We start from the raw sequence: 19,991 nt of genomic DNA, 5'->3' as shown, positions 1-19,991 counted from the left end.
GATACAAGTGAGAGAAGAACAGACAAAAATATTCTAAAGGGGAAATTACGTACGCCCTCCTTTGTTCTACTTACATGTAAAGACAAAATAATGTAGGCATTAACCAACGTACATCCATGTAGTTTGTGTGTCGCCGTTTCAATTAAGCAGCGCGTTTTGGCAAATAATAAGCAAATTTTTTCGACAAAATACGCACTGCCCTGGTCCTTCGCAACATGTAAACGAGGAATATACTTCGTTACAAACAGACCAGCAGCATTCATTTATCACACTTACAAATTCCGTACTTTTACCGTAAATAAAGTAGGAACCTGATCACTGACCTGAATACAAAGATTGTAATAGATCAAAAACGGCCTGAAATCCCTCTGTCCCGCAAGTATTCGCATAAGAAATTTGTTTCAATGTATGAGTACCTTTCGTAATGCTTTTATTGTCGCCTTCAACCGTCCCGATAAGTCTGTTTGCAACGATTTAGAAAGAAAGATTTTGAAAAAAGTACAAGTTTAAGAATTTCTATTTAATTAATATAAGGCACAAGAGTACATTTTTGCACTAGAAGATGAACTGGTGCTAATATGTTAGTGATGCAAACCGTGCGTACGTGGCTTTCCTCCTTTTTCAATTAGATATTCTTTTATGGAAACAGAGGCTTCGTTGTTTTACGATCTGTGTCTTGAAATGAAGGATCGCACCCTTCTAAAATAAGGCAAGTACGGCGTCAGTTATAAATTAACGCCTAATGTCGGGACGTGACGGGCGCCACTGGAAAACAAACAGAAAAAGAGGAAACTCGCGACGGAGTTAGGGGCCTGATGCTCTCGTTTACAAGACGCAACGTGCGTGTAAGCCTTCTTAACCGATTTGTTACCGCGTGTCACACATTCTCTTCAAACACGAGGCGGCCTCAAGTGCTGGGGGTGTCGGAGCGCAACTGGCGCTGGGAGATCTACATCTGTACTCTGCAAGCCACTGCGAAGTACATGGCAGAGGATACTTTCGATTCAGCATTCATTACAGGTTATTTCCGCTCCATTCGCGTGTGAAGCGCGGAAGGATTCATTACTAAAATATTTTTGTTCGCGCTCTATAAGTTTAATCCTATCTCCGTAGCCCTGCGGGATCGATACGTAGTAGATTGCAGTATATCGCTAGATTCCTCACTTAAATCTGGTCCTCAAAATTTTGCCTTTAGTGAGGTTGATAGCGTACTATATTCGAAAATCAATTCAGATTTTTCGGCATCTCCGAGAAGCTCTCCAGTAGACCAAAGAACCTGTGACAAATGTTCAGCCCTTATTTGCATATGTTTAATATTCCCTGGTAATCCCATTTGGTTCGGGTCCTACGCACTTCAGCAATGGATGGATCGCACGAGTGTTTCGTAAGAAATTTCCTTGGAAAATTGCATTTCGCCAATATTCTGCCAATAAACCGAAGACTGCTACCTACTTTATATGTGAAGGTTCCATTTCATATCCCTACAAATTGTTGCATCCAGGTGACAGTACGAGTTGATTGATTCCAATAGTGATTTTGTAGCCATCGGACATTGCTTTACTGCGTTTTGTGAAGTACATAATTTTACATTCCCGAAAATTTGAATCGAGTTGCAACCCCTTTGAAATATTATCAAAATCTGACTGAATATTTATGCAGAATTTTTTCAGACCGTACAGACGTTCTATAAACATCGACGTCTGCTAGGAACAAAGGCTGCAATCACTAAATCCCACTTCTCAATTAATTCTTTGTGTTGACAAAACATAACCTTTATTCACGTACCATGAACTATTCGTATGGAAATCATTTCCCAAAGATACGGATCATTGCATTTGCTTCCCGCATACTTCGAAGAACGAATTTCCTTGTTATAAAGATTATGATACTTTTCAATAAGTTTTCTGTTGCGCTGATGCGATTAAACATGTACGCAATGTTCCGTCGATACTTGGAGAAACCTAGACATATTACAAACTAAAATACGCGGTATTTATGTTGCACAATAATGTTCATTTTAAAGTTAGGTGTGAAGCGGCTTTCGGCTTTCTAGGCCGTCCTCAGGAAAGTGTATTTCAGTATTTCATTGGTATGACCAAAACTGAGATAAGCTTTCGCTACAGGGAAAATAACCAGGTGTTGTGTGGTTGTTGTGTGTGCTACAGACAACGAAAAAAATAATATTTCTTTTGAAAATTCCGTGAGAATTAAATGTATACAAATGGACAGAAACTCTCGAGCAGTGTTTGTGACATTTCGGATTTTCATCTTTATAATATTTTAAATAAAAGCTGGAAATTTTTATAAGAAACCACAGATAGGAGAGAGAAGCGACGAGACGGAAAAAATCACAAATTTTATGCTAAACGGTATTAGGTTCATGCTTGAAAACAAAATATTATCGACACGTACTGAAACTACGTGTCTTAAGCTTCAGTATCACTCCAGAAGTAAAACAACCCATTAGATGAGCAAAAATTTAACTGAAGATTTCCGTTACTCTTTCTTCTTCCGCCCGTAATGCTTAAGACTTCCCGTAAGAAACCTTGATTCGGGCCAAAACTGTAGATTTCACCAAAGAAAGCGTGCTGATGTAATATAACTGAAACTTATTTGCTGTCTCTCGCAGCACAGCTTTGATACGAGACGTCACGCAAGAAGTCGACTACGTAATAATATTATTTTTTACTTATTACATAATTATTACTTAAAAATCGCGTTTGGAACTTCTGAAAAATTAATGTATTCTATCATATGCGCCTCGTTTGATTCGTTTAAAAAAATCATCAGTGGTCTTGAACCAATCTAATATTCTTAAGTTCGCCAAATGACATTCAATAATCAATTTAACATTCTTGACGTTGCCAAATGATATTGAATCACACGCCAGTCGTCTGAGTTACTCTATAACGTAAAATGTTAATGTGTATAAATTCCCAGGTGTGCTGAGTAAGTTCTTGTACATGTGTTATTAAGTTTTTGACCACAATAAATATTCGCTAATCACTTTTCAGGTTTTGCTTAGTATGCTCTACATGATGTGTTTCGAGATCTGTCTCCTTGAAGTGTTTGCATTTTGGATTTTACATTAAACGCTAAGCTCCTTAAAATGATAATCAATACACGAACGTGTTATGCCGAGAACAGTAAAGAGAATCTAAAATTTAGCTAGCGACAGCAATGTCTATTCGTAGAACTGCGTAATATGTTTCGCATATAATCGAATACTTTCCACAACAGTTGTATAAGGTGACATTATGTGTGTTACTGTAAACTCTTTGTAATGAAATAATACTAGAAGCATATGGCGGTAGGTACAAAATATGCTTGGTAATAAGTGAGTACTAATTTTAAGTGACATGGAACAAGAAATTTTGGAATCAATAGCGACGAAACAAGAACTGAGAATATAAACAGATCCCTATGCGTGTAAGATCATCATAACTTCAGACACGTCAAATTTACATTCCTTAATCTTTTGTTGGAATAACAGTTCATTATATATACAGTCAAAAACACAGAAAGATACATTTACTTATTCTTTATTTATTTTCTCAGGTTCCATGGAACCATCTGAGATAGAGATACTCGCTCACAGAGCGAGTTAATACATACATATTTCACACAATACTGATTAAAAAGACAACGATAAACAATATATTATATATACATATGAGTAACACAACACTGTGAATGTCTCTACACAACTTCGAGGAACGTCTGTACACTACAAAAGGCGTGTACCTCAAGCAAAACTTCGAATTTAAATTTGAAAATTAAAGGCTTATCATTCACATTTTTCTTTTAGTGCTGGAGGTCTGTTGACAGTAAAACCTACATACTGATGGAACACTTTTTTTTTTTACAAATGTTAAAAAAATGACACTCAGAGAAGCAAATAATTTTTATGACTAGTTTCCAGTAAGTGAATAGTGTCGTTCCTTTCCAAACAGTCCATTTATTAACCACTGATACAACTGTGTGGTGTATGTATTTGGATAGCAGAGTTACAAAGTAAAACACTTGAACAGCGATCTACACGAATCTTACGAACTGACAGCACATATCATCGCGACGATCGTTTTTAGAGCTAAGAATATCCTTTGTTAATGCCCAGAACTAAATCAGAATATAATTCCGAAGGCACAACACTAGGAAAAAAGCGATAGACTATAGGTTTCAATCAGTTCGCTTTCAAGGAGTCATTTTTTGACATTTATTGTGAGCTGGTATTCCAATACGCATAGCATTTTGTCTACCAACACATGTTGGCTTATGAGTACATTAGCAACTACGATTCGTGTATAAGTCTCACAGCAAAGAGATGAAGCACACTAGATGGCAGGGAGTCCTAGGGGTGGCATTGGAATTACAGCTCAAAATTAATGCACTATGAAAGTCAGAACTGCTCACCTTAGGCCTATGTATGTATACTTTTCTGCATTTTGAACTGTGTATATAAGGAACTGTTAATTCTTAAGGACACCACTTTTTTTATTGCACGGTGCAGTAATGACAGCTGACAGGCGCACATCTGAAAAGATTTGTTGCGTTTTCAGCTACCTAGAAATGCAAATGAAGCACTATAATTAACTAAGTATGGGTATCATATCAAAAATCTACTTGAGTGAATGAAACTATCAATAGGCATCTTTTTTATAACTATTTCATCGCTTACTATAGATGTTACGGGCGTTCTGTCAACCCATATGAGCACAGGACGTTAACAATCGGCATAGGTTTTGTGGGGTTGTGAACGTATCATGTGGTAAAAATATTGAAATGTTTTGGTCTTTACTGCATGTTGTCGAGGACGCGAAACCCTTTCGGTCAGGACACACACAGAGGAGTTTCAATGAAATTCAACCACTTCATTGCAGATAAAATAACTTTTTTCATTATTACTACTATCCTGGATAGTTTTATGAATGTCATGTTACACAGTTTCCCTGTTCCACATCGTAAAATATTGCAATCTTTTGCGCACTGTTGCAGTTTGTCGATATATATATAAGACGGGCGTGTCTCTCTTAAGGGACATCATATGCATTTTCTCTCATGTTTTGGCAGATATCTGGAATTTATTTTTGCATTTTGTGGCTGGAGTCGGCACAAACAATTCCTGCTCGTCACCTCTTTCCTGCGACCTCCAGTGTCGGCGGAAAGTGTCGGTTTTTTTGCCTTTTTAAACAGAATTGCTTTTAAAGCGGAATTTTGCGTCCCATTCGACAGATCGCTCCCACATTAGTCTAGTGCAATATTTGTTTTATCGAGATGTATAAACAGTGACAGTAAAACCAGAAGAGTGACCGGTACTCTAGCAGGGATAGCTCTGCCCTGGCCCGGCCATACAGGCAGCGCTACTACTGAGTCACTGCTGGATTGCCGTTTAAATTTTTCGTTTTTTACTGACCCTGTCAACACAAGTCGATGCAACGAATATCAGACTGGACTAATTTGGGAGCGCTCTATCGAATGAGCACGTAAAATCCCTATTTAAAAATCATATTATTTGTAATCGGAAATAAACCGCCGCTTTTTGTTGACACAGTGCGTCGCATGAAGGACGTGATGAGTAGGAACTGTTTGTGCCAACTCCATCTACATACTGCAAAAACTGGATTACAAATATCTGCCAAAACATCAGAGGAAATGCGCCTGACGCCTGTTAGGAGAGACACCCGTTATACATATATCGCCTCGCTGAGAAACACCACCGTGAACAGACAGTGAAATCGCTCCACCATTCTATAAGACTAGTCGGTTAGAAACGCACAGAAAATCCACTGGATGTAAAATAACTTTTTTATTACTAGGCTACCATTAAAAATTTTAAAAGTCTTGACCAACAGCCATCTTCAGATCGCACTTGGCCAATCGAAACCGCTGATTATCTAGTTTGTGCTGGAGTGTACTGCGATTAAGTTTATTACATTTTTAACGGTAATATTAATTAACAAGCTATTTTATCTGCAATGGATCGGTTCATTTTCAATAAAAAAAGCTTCACTTTGTCGTCTGACCTGACTCAGAATGTTTCAGCGTTTCAGTCTTTATTTCACGCAGTCTATGTCAGCGAGACTGTCATTACAAAAAAAAGTCTAATAAAGATGGTCTATAAAATACATACCTTAAGATATATGAGCACTTGCTCATCTTCGATAGTATGAAACAACTCTTTTCTACTGCAGGATCTTTGCTTTCTGTTTTTAGCGAGGAGGAAGTATTGACCTAGAAAAGAAAAAAGGTGTAGTAAACATTTGGTCTGAAATGCGTACCTTAAGAGCTACGTGAATCTCTTCGCTAGAAGAGATATGTTTCACACTAACGAAAATGAACAAGTGTTCATAGCTCTTGAAGTATGCATTTCACATCCCATGTTTACTAAACTTTTTCTCTTGTTTTGGTCAATACTTCCTCCTCCCGAAATATGGAAAGGAAAGATCTTGCAATAGAGGAGATCTGTTTCATAGTATCGAAGATGAACAAGAGCTTACATCTCTTAAGGTATGCATTTTAGACAGCATGTTTAGTAGACGTTTCTGTATACGGAACCTGTCGATGGTTTTTCTTTTTTTTTTTTTTTGGGGGGGGGGGGGGGGGGGGCACTGTGTATATTGACGACCCGTTACAGGAACTGAAAGACTGAAAGGTGTTGGCAGTAAAAATTGCTAACTGTCAATATCGTTTTAGTCTGACCACATTATCCTTCGTGTTTTAGAATACACCACAGCTAGTAACAAGTAGTTGCATTTTATCGCTAGAAAGAACTGCCTACTAGTTAAATTGTGTTATCGTATTTACGATGTTGTCTCTGAATTTACCCAAGGTAGAACAGACAATAAATCAAAATGACGTTCTCTCGGGTTAACACTATTTCATCGACCTCTTCAGTTTGTTTCGATTTCGCACTTAGTATTGCTGTTTCGAAGTGCTTGGAGAATGTGATGTCACACCAATTCACCATTTCACTTTTTAGGTTAATCAGTCTCGTGTGATGGTTCTAAGTGAGGTAACGGCGGTAGAGTTTTTGTTTCATCTTCGACGTGTACGTACACGATATTTGTGAGAACTGTCGAGCCTCTGCGCTGTTAGCGGCGTGAAGCAAAAAGCGAGAGCTGTGGCTGCAGCGGCGACCTACCGCAAGGAGAGGCGCCGCTCAGTACTTGGCGGCGGCCGGGCAGTCGGGCGCCGGCTGGTGGTAGTAGGTGGCGCGGAAGGCCGCCCCCGCGCCCGCCACGGCCGGCTGCAGCTGGCAGCTGGGCGCCGCAGACACCACGCCGCCCCCGCCGCCGCCCCCGCCGCCGCCGCCGCCGTCGAACAGCGACGCCGCCGCCACGGCGACCGCCTCCGCGTCCGGGGAGCCGTACCACGGCGTGCGGAACTGGTCGTGGTGGTCGGCCGCCGCCACCGTGACGGGCGGTGGCGGCTGCGCGTGGTACTGGTGGTGGTGATGGTGGTGGTGGTGGTGGTACGGGTACATGGCGGCGCTGCCGGCCACGCTGCCGGCCGTCATCAGGCTGTCCACGCTGAAGGCGGCCGCCTCGTGCTGCTGCTGCTGCTGCTGCTGCTGCTGCTGCTGCTCGAGCACGGCGGGCTTCACGTCGGGGTACTTGCACGTGCTCAGCTCGAGCGGCTCGCGCTTGGGGGCCTTAGCCACGACGCACTCCGTCTTGAGCTTGTGCGGCTCGGCCAGAGCCGCCTTCTGCTGCGCCGCCGCTGCCGCCCCTTGCTGCTGCTGCTCCTGCTGTCGCTTCAGCGCCTCCTCCTTCTCCTTGAGCGCGTCCTTCTTCTTGAAGCGCCGCCGCCGGCGCAGGTACGATCCGTTATCGAACATGTTGTACGAATCCGGGTCGAGAGTCCAGTAGCTGCCCTTGCCCGGCTTCTTGTCGTCGCGCGGCACCTTGACGAAGCACTCGTTGAGGCTGAGGTTGTGCCGGATCGAGTTCTGCCAGCCCTGCTTGTTCTCGCGGTAGTACGGGAAGCGCTCCATAATGAACTGGTAGATGCCGTTGAGCGTGATGCGCTTCTCGGGCGCGTTCTGGATGGCCATTGCGATGAGCGCGATGTATGAGTAGGGCGGCTTGACCATATCCTTGGCGGGCCCGTGGTGGTGGTGCTGCGCCGCCGCCAGCGGGTACCCGGCGGCGGCGTACCCGTAGCGCGGGTACTGGTCGCCCGCCGCGGCCGCTGCGGCGGCGGCCGCCGAGTACTGGTAGGTGGGCGGCGGGGGCGGCGCGGCGCCCGCCTGGTGGTGGTAGGCGGCGCCCGGATGCCGGTAGTAGGCGCCCTGGTCCCCGAACAGCGCGTGCATAGCGTCGCCGTCTGCTGGCTGGGCCTCGCCTGTGCGCCGCTCTCGCCCTGTTGTGTCACACAACAACAACACGAGCGCGAGCCGTGGAGCGGCGGCGGCGGCGGCGACCGACTGAGCGCGCCCGGCCCGGCCGCTCCCGCGCCCGCGCCCCGCCGCGCCACGCCGTTGGCCGCGCCGGCGCGGGCCACGCCCCGGGCCGCCGCTGCGCGCCAATCGCGGCGCAGGCCACTCCCCCCGGCGGGCCACACTGCTCGAGGAGGGGGAGCGCGCCGCGTCCAAATCTAAATTGAATTTTATCGTAACCCGATTACCGGCGGCGTGGCTGCGGGCGACGGGAGAGGGGGCAGGTTCGCGCGCCGGGAGACAATGCGGGCCGCGTCTTTACGGCCGCTGCAGTACCGCCCCGCGTCTTCCGTCGCCACGAGCTGCACACTCCGTTCTAGCACCGTACCTTTTCGCTTCAACTGCTGTTCTACGTCTACTGTTTCCAGTTCACGTCTTCAGTTATTGCGTCACATCATTGATGACAGTTGCGACATATCCTTTCAGTTTCCGAACGTAATGTTCGTGGCGACATTCTTGAATAAATAAGATATTGTAGTGCCTGTATTGTTCAGAAATACGCTGCAGTGTTTCTTCGGACATGCATGCATCGGCCAAGGAGCACTGCATCGTACTTAAGAACAATATAGGCACCGCAATATCGTATTTATCCGTCGACACCGGGCAAGCGACTTTCAATTAAACTGTCTCCTCTGTACAGGAACATACATAATGAATGCACGAGTGCAGGTTGTAGAGATATGGTTGACATCACATGAAAGTTTGGGTGCGGCTGTGAGACACGCTCTTGTGCTCGTGTATTCTATGGAAAGACGACCACTTGCGATAAGCGAGATATCGGGGTTCGACTCCGGGCCCAGCACAAATTTTCATCGTCGTCATTCGATTATAAAGCTGATGGTTGTCCATTTGATGTATTCTTGAATAAAAGCTTCACGATTTTCTGCACTTCTCGACAAATCTGCTGTCACCACACACAGGCTCATGAAAAACATAATGTTATATTTGATGAAGAGGAAATATTATCCATGCTTCCACCTACTCCGTTTCTGCCAACACTGGAGCTGTTGAAATCAGAATGTGTAACAAGAAATTTAACCTGGACTGCAGCTGCACTCTATCTGCTGCTTGGAAACGGGCACCTGACGCTGAAAGGCAACAGATAAATAAGTGAGTCATCACCATCTGATGAAATCTACATCGCTATCGACGTAAACTCTAGTGTCATATGGGAGTTCCATGATTCCGTGACGTCTCCATGCATAATTCGGTTCACACAAGTACGTACATAACGCCTTACTGAAATATCTTCAGACGATGAGGACAGAGGAATTCGTACAGAGCTCGACACTGATAAAGCTGACGCGGCTTCAACTTCCAGAAGTATTTATTCAGTCCTTTCAGTTTTTGATGAATTTATGTTACCACCATGAGCTACTTTTGGTAAACGGACTATTGATAACTAGTTTGGGCAGGAAGTACGATTTGCAAATCGACATTATACTTAAAACATCTTGGTTCTACAGGCCAACAAGTAAAACGTCGTACCCTAGTTAACAGTTGTCTTTGTCGAGGCAACTGACACCAAAAAGTACCATGTTCTCCACATAACACACAAATACGTCACAGTTCTACGACATACATCAATAGAACTCCAATATTTGAAAAATTGGCATGTGTGCTGTGCGAACACCTAGTCTTTGAGGGCGTCACTACAGTGGCGCCACTTTCTAGCCTGTCACTAAAAACTTTGAAGGCGGTTGTACTTAGTGAAGGCAATAGCCTTCCCCCACCATTCAATAGCACCACGAAGGTAAATAGGGTAACAAACCAAATAAATCTTAGCTCAGTTTTTACTCTGTAGCGAATCATCAGAGTCCATGGGTCGCTTGTACCAGATTTCTTAGAAAATTACATGGAACAGCCTCCGAAATTAGTTCGGGTTCACCACGTATTTCGTAATCACTCTTTATGTGACATTCTTGGTTTTTCAGATCGTCCGTAAGATGTTACGGAGATTAGCAAAACCGACTGCTTTCTCAAGTTCTGTCAGAAAAGTGCCTCATGAGATGGAATTCAAGGCGTCAGAACTCACAGTGACCTATAAATACAACACATTGTGACATAATTGTAGCCATTTTAGATATGTTAGCAGATCTCAATCTCTCTTACAGAAGCGCTTCTCCGATACAGCGAAAAGATTTCGAATGTTTTATTTTCTTTATTTGTCTGTTTTTCTTCTAGCCAATAATTACTTCTTAATAGCCGTTAAGTGGATGGCGTAACCGAACAGCACTGATGACACTGTACAAAAGGTCCATGCCTTCGGATAAATGCGTGCGGTAGGATTAGAAGTTGAGACGACAGTTCCCGTTCGACAGTCGCTTCCTCGTACGTACGTCCTAACAGTTCAAAAATTAAGAATATATTTTAGCGAGCACTTTAATTTTTATCATTACAGTTTTCTTAAATAGTTGTGAACTATTTATAGGCAGAACGCAAAATGAAAGCGCGTAAGTCTTTTATTGACAACATTAGTCTCAAGTAAGACAGGTTTCCAATTATCATTGTACGAACACTGATAATCATAACATATTTTAACAGACAGTGTTTCTATCGGTCATTCCCTAAGGTCGTTTCATGAGTGACTTTCTGGTCAAAATCAACTTTTCGATGTGGGTGCGCCTGCCGTGTCTACGTGTAAATCAACAGCCTACCACCTCGCGAATGCGTCTCTGACATCAATGATCGATAGATTGTGCCGTGTGGAGTCCTCAATATCCGAGTATGCTGCACTCTGCGCGTGCTCATAACAGGAGAATGTGGCACCTTCTGCTAACATCAGAAGTTAACCTATTCTGTTCTGGCCTACTGATGTGCTTTCGTTTTTTCTTAATAGTTCCTGCGTTGTTTCCTTTGTTTTCGTGACACACTGAAAAGGTGGAGGAGGTCTTAATATTTGCCGACTAGTGTTCTCCTACAAGAGAGACGAAATATCTGAAAGAAAAAAGGTATCTTCATTTTTCAGAAAAAAAGCCTACACTCTGCATAAACAAAGAAGTTAATTAGGCAAAGGTGGTTTGATGAAAATTATTTCAACAGTGAAAAAGTCTAATTATACGACGAGAAAACTTGTTTTCGATATTATTTGGCACTTAGCAAGAAAACCAGATACAAATGCTAAAGAAAAGCGGTGCTGTTTACTGCTTTCTAGATGTTGCTCGATATGTTTGCAAATAAATGCATATGTTTTGAAATATTTGGATGAGACTTCTCCTATTAATTCAGTTCTCAGGAGTGTAGAGAATTTACCACACAACCTTTGATAAGAACTTTAACTGTGGATTTTGCTTTGGTTACTAATAAACTCTATTGTCATTACTTGTTCTTACATTTTGATATTATATTTCGATTTTTTCGTAAAAAGGACGGTCTCTCATAAACTCTCTTTCACCGTTCAGATACCAGGCCGCACCGTAGATAGCTCTCACAACACACACGTATTTGGCGCTGATTTATAAACGGAAATGACCACTCGAGACGGATGGAACTCAGTACAAGAATGAAGAGCCAGGGGCGCTGCAGTAGACTCACTTGTCTCGAGTAGTCAACTCAGGCCAGAAAGTCGATCGTGTTAAAGGGGGCTAAGCCACTCATACTAAGGGGGGGGGGGGGGGGTGGTGCCTTTTCTTTCCACATCGGCATGTAGTCACCAGAAAGCACGTATCACCAGAAGGCACCTATCCCCGTAAAAGGTGGGTTACACGAAAACTGTCAGCGTCCGGATGGTACGAGACAATTCTTGTTTCTTTATTTTATTTGTTTATTATTATAATTTTTTCGTTTGATCGCGTATGAGAGGAGACTGTCATGCAGGCATTATAAGTATTACTTCACTTTTATGAAACATTTTCATGAACATTATGAATGAAATACAAAACACTGGTGTAATATTCTACAATATTTATTATTTGTTACACGAACCTGTTTTAGGCTGCTACACAACCGTCAGATACAAAGATAGGCATGTGGTACGGTGAAATTTTGTTGGATCCAAGATTTTAAACCAGTGTATGTACCGAGTACCTTCATTTCCAGAGAAGAAAAATGTTAATGTTAGAATTAGGAATAAAACAAGCAGGATTATTTCAATGCAAATGCGATGTAAGTTTATTTCACTAAAATAAAATATGTGACTCATTAACTGATGCACTATAGAAAATTACAACTGTTGTACATAGAAGAGCATAATTGAACAATAAAGTTTTGATATCTTCCAAAGATCTGCTGAACAAAATAGTCTTGCCGTTAATAGATACTAAATTACAAACAGATGATATATAATAGTAACATTAAGCAGGTGAGTGAAATAGCTGCGATTGTGCAAAGTAAAAGTGTCTTAACACAACGAGAGGAATTTTGTAACTGAAATAAAGGAAATGGGCCGTGTGAATAAGAGGGGTAATTTGCAGCATGGCCTGGGTGGGATTATGAGTAGTATCTGCAGTTAGAAGTGGCGAGTAGTGTCTGGTCATTTGGTATTAAGTTCGGGTTGATGGACGTGTGTGTGTTAATTTACATTATTTCAAGATAGTTTATCTTCCTTCCTTTATGAATGTGATGCAGTACTTCATGTTTCATCTGTAACTATGGCCTTCTTTAAGCAGGAGGTCTACGAAAGTATAGTTTCCTTTTCTAAGTTTCCAACTTCTGTTGTGTTCCTTGAAGCGGGCACGCTGAAATAATCCCGCTTCTTGTTCGTAATTCTAAGATTAACATTTTGCCTCTCTGGAAATTGAGATTCTTTGTACATGCATTAGTTTAAAATCTCTGATTCAACAAAATTTCGCTGCACCACATATTTGTCGTTGTACCTGATGATGGTTTAGCAGTCAAAAACCGGTTCGTGTAACAAATAATAGATATTGTAGAATATTACGCCAATGTTGTGTCTATTTCATTCATAATGTATAAAATATTCTACCAAGAACCGATGGAACAGTCAATCAGTGCAATATGCATGAATGCTTCACATTGGTTTTGACATAAATTAAGTAATATTTTAATCACTGGAAGGACTTAATTGTTGCCACCTATTTGTTTATAGTTAATCTTCTTGAACAAGTAGAAAGAAATTTGTGTAAATACGTGTAGGCAGAATCAGTTTCACACCGCATCCCCTCGAAAAAAAAAAAAGTAACAGTCACATAATTTTTTTCTCGAAATTTTGAATCAGAATGAAATAAAGGGTTAATAAGAATTATTCACTAAAAATAAGTGCTCTGCGGTGCTAATAAAAATCTTTATCACCAAATTTCAGTTTTGCTGCCCGGTAAAACTCAGAATTCCTTAATTTTCTTTATTAACATATTCGAGGTTTTCGGACATTGTAAGATATCTGCTGCACGATATTCCGTTAAAGTTTGCGTTCAAAATGGTGTGAAATTGCTGATTAATATAAGGGTTTGGCTTCCCAAAACTCATGCAAAATTTTCAGTTCCTGTTATTCACACTGTGAAGTAAACGATTCTTATGTATTCAGTCGCACAGGATTTAATTCTTTGGCCAATATCCAACTAAAATGGAAGCTACCAGATGGGTATTAACAACAGTTCCAACCACCTTGTTGCTGCCCAGCACTACACTATGGAGATTAGTATCGGATAGTTAAAATGGAGCAACCCACAGAGGTCCGATACAGGCTGTAATAATCATAGCAACGAAACTTGGTAGATGTTCCTATGCGTTAATGCGGAACCGATTTCCGCTGAAAAAAATTAGTTAAAATTTTGGACAACAGCTGCAAATCTGACGCTGTGAATGTAAGGAAGGTATATACAAATGTTTCCATACCTAATGGATTAGTCACGGGACATGGGCAGAAAATGTCAAACAAGTGAGGAAGGCGTCACGTTAATATTCTTATACGCAATTTGTTCAATATGAGCACTGGAGACATCGACGAGATGCTGTACAGCGCCAGATTTGCACCTGGTGGCCAAAACTGAAACCAATTTTTTTCCAGCGTAAATCGTCTCTGCATTAACGCATCCACCAAATTTCGCTGCCATACGATAATTACAGCCCACACTGGACCTCTATGAGTATCTGCACACTTATTATTTAACTTCTGCATGTTCCATCTGAAGGCGAACATGAGAAGACTCGTAACATAGTTTCTGGAAATAAAAATAAAATCTCATTAGTACTGGTCGCAGTCATCTGTATTTTATTTATCCAGAATGAGATTTTCACTCTGCAGCGGAGTGTGCGCTGATATGAAACTTCCTGGCAGATTAATACTGTGTGCCGGACCGAGACTCCAACTCGGGACCTTTGCCTTCCGCGGGCAAGTGCTCTACCAACTGAGCTACCCAAGCACGACTCACGCCCCGTCCTCACAGCTTTACTTCTGCCAGTACCTCGTCTCCTACCTTCCAAACTTAACAGAAGCTCTCCTGCGAACTTTGCAGAACTAGCACTCCTGAAAGAAAGGATATTGCGGAGACATGGCTTAGCCACAGCCTGGGGGATGTTTCCAGAATGAGATTTTCACTCTGCAGCGGAGTGTGCGCTGATATGAAACTTCCTGGCACACAGTTTTAATCTACCAGGAAGTTTCCATCTGTATTTATGTTCACTGCATAAATGTTTAGATTGCAGCACGTGACGTGTAAAAATAATTGTGACTTTCTCCGTCCTATAAAATTACTTTTACCATCTGCTACAAAATTTTCCTCGTCTACGACCCATCAGCCTTGCCGGCAGCTGGTAGGGAAAACGTGTTCCGCCGCTCCGCCACGGCAGCAGGCACGCGATTTAAATTGTCTGTTGCCTAGACGCAGCTGTGCGCACACCGCACGCCGCATACCGCAGCCTGCTGTCGCTTACTACCGTCTGGTTGCTTTCTGGCGAGCTGAGAAGACAGGAGCTACTGCAATGTTATCTCGACTAAAGCGCAGTCGTCTGCAGGATATACTGGTGCTGGACAGAAATATGGAAACACCAAAAGCACAGTACATTATCATACCTAATCGGTACAGGAAAACCGTCGGCATTCAAAGCAGCTTCTAGTCGTCCTGGCACGGGTAAATATAGATACTGTACGGGTTTCAATGGAATCTTATACCATTCTTCCTGCAAAATATTGGTAAGTTAAGGTAATAATGATGGACGTGGATACCGATCACTCAAAGATCATAAAGGCCCGATAATAAAGTAGTGTCCAGGAGAGATGCAACTCATAAGCGTGCTCACAAAACCAGTCCTCGACGATGCGAGCCTTGTCGTCTTGGAACGCAGCACTCCATTGACGCATATTGCACAATGAGCCTGATCTGTTCAGTCAAAACGGTCACAAAATCCTTGATAGTAGTTCGACTTTGCACAGGAACACCACGATACGGCTGCCCAAGTCATCACCGACCCTCCGCCTTGTTTCACTCTTGGACGTAAATTCGGCGAAAAGTCGCAAACAGTGTGAAACAAGACCATTCCGATCACATTATTTTCTTCCAATGCTCTAAAACCTAGGTTTTATGGATCCGGCACGACGTTTTCCTATTGCGGACATCTGCATCACTGATTTTGAAATCCCATGGCACCGTGCGGTTCTTGCTTCCCTTCTTCTTGTTTTGGTGCTGACAGGGTTTGCAACTGTCACATTCAGTTCTGCAGTGACTTTTGCAGCTGTAGTCCTCTTATTTCCAGTCAAAATCCTCTTGTATGACCGTTCGTCACTATCACCTTCGTCAACGTTGCGACTTATCAGATGATGTTTTTCCGCTTTCCCTGTATGCGGCATAAATCTTCGAAATGGTGCCTCTTTAAATACCAAACACTTCGGCTCGCTTGGTTATGATGACGGTTCGAACCCCGTCCGGCATCGACATCTAGCTTTCGTGATTTCCCTAAATCACTCAAGGCAAAAATTAAAACTTAAAACAGTCTCGATCGCAATCTTGTTAAAATATTTTTTTATTGGAGTAAGTGACCGGTTTCGACTCTATGAAAGAGCCATCTTCAGACTCTGTAAAGATATATTGCCAAAATAGTATAGACGTTATAATAGACATATGAAAAATATATAAAAATAACATAAATAGTAATAAATTATACCCGGAGCGGTGGATGGACACTGCTAGATGAGTTCCGTCGACCCTCGACGCCCGTGTAACTGCTGACTGTGCATGGAGGGAATGCCAGACTGGCCGAGCGGTACTAGGCGCTACAGTCTGGAACCGCGCGACCTCTACGGTCGCAGGTTCGAATCCTGCCTCGGGCATGGATGTGTGTGATGTCCTTAGGTTAGTTAGGTTTAAGTAGTTCTAAGTTCTAGGGGACTGATGACCTCAGATGTTAAGTCCCATTGTGCTCAGAGCCATTTGAACCATTTTTTCGATCGAGATACAATGTTTGGTACGCATCTGAGTGTCTGACATCTGGAGGTTTGGTTGTCAGTTCCGTCATAATGGACTCAGCTGTTCCGACGACGACTGACACCTGCAAAGGCGTACGGGCGCCGTTCGTGCTGAAATACAACGCCGCAAGAACGCTTGGCTAGCATCTGCATTTACGTTCAAACAAGCATTTCTCGCGGTGTTTCCCTATTTTCCTCCAGTCCTTGTAGGTTGCTCTAAGGGGGGCAATTTCATTACGCAAACTTCCTGCAAGTGGGGAACTTCCGTGCTGTATTTCCAGAGGACAAGTATTAAAGAGGTTTCCTTTATTTCGCATGTTAATCTCTCTTTACTGAAGCAAATTTGATTTCTGATGGCAGTCACCCATTACGGATCTGGTTGTAATGTTATTTCCGCGACTCGTAACTTTAGAGCCGCCACATCCTCCCGGGATGGAAGGTGGCCTTCGTCATCGGTAAACGAATCGTGTACAAGTCCTGTGCGCTCTAGCCGTTTGTATGTTGTTTCTCGCCGATGCGGACATCCGCGGACGTACCACCAATAGTAATTACTTTGAGGTTACACGTCTAAGGACAACCTCAGTATTACGAGTTTTGTCTATTTGCTTTACGTGCGATATTTGATAATAACAATCATTTATTATTGTTTATTCCGTCTTAAACTTACTTCAGTTTGGGGTAGCCGCGTGGTCTGGGGCGTCTTGACACGGATCGCGTGGCTCTCCCCGTCGGACGTTCGAGTCCTCCCTCGGGCATGGGTGTGTGTGTCGTCCTTAGCGTAAGTTAAGTTAGATTAAATAGTGTGTAAGCTTAGGGACCGATGACCTCAACAGTTTGGTCCTATAAGTCCTTACCACAATTTCCAATTTCTTATTTACAAAGCATCTTCACTTGTCATTCTGTAAATAAAGTATAGATGGTATACGTTTCTACATTCTGATCTTTATAGATCATAAATTTGGTATACAATACTCTTACGCCGTGTATTTCTCTTTATTACGTCTCTGTAGCCAATAGCTTCTTCCCTCGTTGTTAATGGCACTTAAAGTCGAAGACAGCTTTGTTGCATCTTGACTTTGACCTTTCGTGACTTTTCGCCTTATCTCAGTTGCTGGATTGGTGTTTCCTACACTTCGCTTCAATTTTGTAAAATTTCACAAAGGTTGTCTTCACAGAAATATTACTGCAGTTTCCTCTTTTCCTCACTCAGTACGTCCGCAGCTCGTGGTCTAGTCGCAAGCGTTGTTGCCCCTGGATCACGGGGCTTTGATTCCCGCCCGGGTTGGGGATTTTCTCTGCCCGGGGACTGGGTGTTTGTGTTGTCCTCATCGTATCATCACCATCATCATCATTCGTGACAGTGGCTAACTGGACTGTGTAAAAATTGGGCTGTGTCAACATTGGGACTTTGTAAGAGCGTTGATGACTGCGTAGTTGAGCGCCCCACAACCCAAACATCATCATCATCACCATCATCACTCAGTACAGCGCCTCTGTATCTTCATTTCGTTTCGTGTGTACGTTGTGACTACAACGAATCTTGTGAATGTATTTCTTTTTTGTATTCAAGTGTGTGAATACAAAGACACATGTGTGTGTGTGGAGGAGAAAGACAGAGAGAGAGAGAGAGAGAGAAACAGTGAAATTGTTCGGGTGCAGGCGGAGAGAGATAGTGAACTCAGAAGTTGTGTTAGATTTTCAGCAGAGATGTGAGTGGAGTGTGGAGGGAAGGGAGTGTCGTTGGGGGGGGGGGGGTTACAATTGGAGGGGAGAGAAGGACAATCTGCATGGGGAAAGCAACTGGGAGGAGATGGTAGTGGGGAATGGGAATTGTATGGTTTGGTAGGGGATGGGTAGATGGTAGTGATTCGATGACACAGGCAGAAGCACGAGCGTATTTAATATTACAGAATGTGGTCTTTTACCTTATAAAGTGTGTGGTTTGCTAGGTTGGCCCGATCGTTTACCAACTTTTTCCTGTTATGGTTTTATGAGTGTTGTTTTCTAGTAGAATGAGAAGGCGTTTTTTGTTGTTGATTCTTACGATTTCAGCGCTCGACAGGGGCTGGGAATTTTCCTCGTTCCAATCGCTCAAACACATCCACAGGTCAATTCAGCATGTCAGAAGAGTACCGGGATTAAAAGGCAGCCGGGATAATGGGTCCACTACCCTCGCGCTCCTAGCGCTGTGGTCCATGGGCCTTGGGCCACAGATTTCACCCTTTTTTTATTCTTATTATTTCTTTGTCGGTGTCTCTAGTAGTAGTTTTATGCTGATGTTGGTGTAAGTGCCCAGGAAAAATTAAGTGATTTATTCTGTACTTCCATGCTCTGACATGTTCTCTGTATCTGGTGTTAAATGTTCTCATGCGGTATGGAAACAATAAAAACAGCGTATAACAGCTACTGCGGAAGATAGGCATGGAAATAAACGGGGTAGGCCCAATATTAAAAATGCTCTAAGTCACTATTATTAGTGATTTGAATGGAGTTCCACTTCACTGCCTTCAACGCACTCTTATCCGGAAGATTGTGAGTGATGATTTGTTGATAAATGCAGGGACTAAAGATTGCAACACGATATTTTTCGTGGTTTTCCGCATAACTAAAAACGCATCCTGTTTCCGACAAACCGGCACCTGTTGTATTTCTAAATCATTCCTGTTTCATTTTCTGTAATAGAGGTCGCTTAACAAAAATCTCCGAAAGCTGCTAGCGTCTGATAGCGTCCCAAATGTGTTCCACGGGGTTAATATCGTGGCATTTGGTGGCCAGAGATAAACTTAAGTTCACTATCATGCTCTTCAAACCACTGTACGGGGGTTCTGGCCTTGTGACACGAACAATTATTCCGCTGGAAGATGCCAAGTCAGGTAAGAAATCAAGCATGAAGGGATGCAGGTGGTCCGCAATAATGCTCACGTAGTCCACAGCTGTCACGGTGCCTTCGATTACCATCACAGGTCCCATACCATAGTATTGTTCCCACCGGCTTGCTTCCGTGGTGCAGTGAATGTTTCGAACAACCATTGGCCTGGCTGAGGGCGTTTCCGGACGCGACCGTCGACCTGGTGTAGCTAGGAACGTGATTAAAGCGCAGTAGTTATAGTTCGTACGCATCTTGCGAAAATTGATGAATTGTCTAACATCGATCCGTTCCCACGACTCTAAGAGACTTTGACATCAGGAAGGACC

At 43.0% G+C, this 19,991-nt stretch overlaps 1 protein-coding gene and 1 long non-coding RNA gene across 2 annotated transcripts in view; both read right to left on the bottom strand.

Moving 5' to 3' along the window:
• The window catches only part of LOC126260127 (uncharacterized), a 674,168-nt gene extending 666,891 nt beyond the window's left edge, over nucleotides 1–7,277 (bottom strand). Inside the window, exon 1 of the long non-coding RNA XR_007546606.1 lies at nucleotides 7,142–7,277. This is a non-coding gene — a long non-coding RNA (uncharacterized LOC126260127). The remainder of the gene's footprint in view (nucleotides 1–7,141) is intronic.
• Nucleotides 7,278–7,279: 2 nt separating this feature from the next.
• On the bottom strand, nucleotides 7,280–8,412 carry LOC126260523 (fork head domain-containing protein crocodile; the record flags this gene model as incomplete). Its single annotated transcript, XM_049957855.1, has 1 exon — nucleotides 7,280–8,412. A coding segment is annotated over exon 1 (1,035 nt), but the record flags the coding sequence as incomplete, so codon positions are not given.
• Nucleotides 8,413–19,991: the final 11,579 nt, after the last annotated feature.

Source organism: Schistocerca nitens, chromosome 5, assembly GCF_023898315.1.
Source record: "Schistocerca nitens isolate TAMUIC-IGC-003100 chromosome 5, iqSchNite1.1, whole genome shotgun sequence".
Classification (NCBI taxonomy): domain Eukaryota; kingdom Metazoa; phylum Arthropoda; class Insecta; order Orthoptera; family Acrididae; genus Schistocerca; species Schistocerca nitens.
The sequence above is the reverse complement of the archived record's forward strand: the minus strand, read 5'-3'. Positions and strand labels throughout refer to the sequence as shown.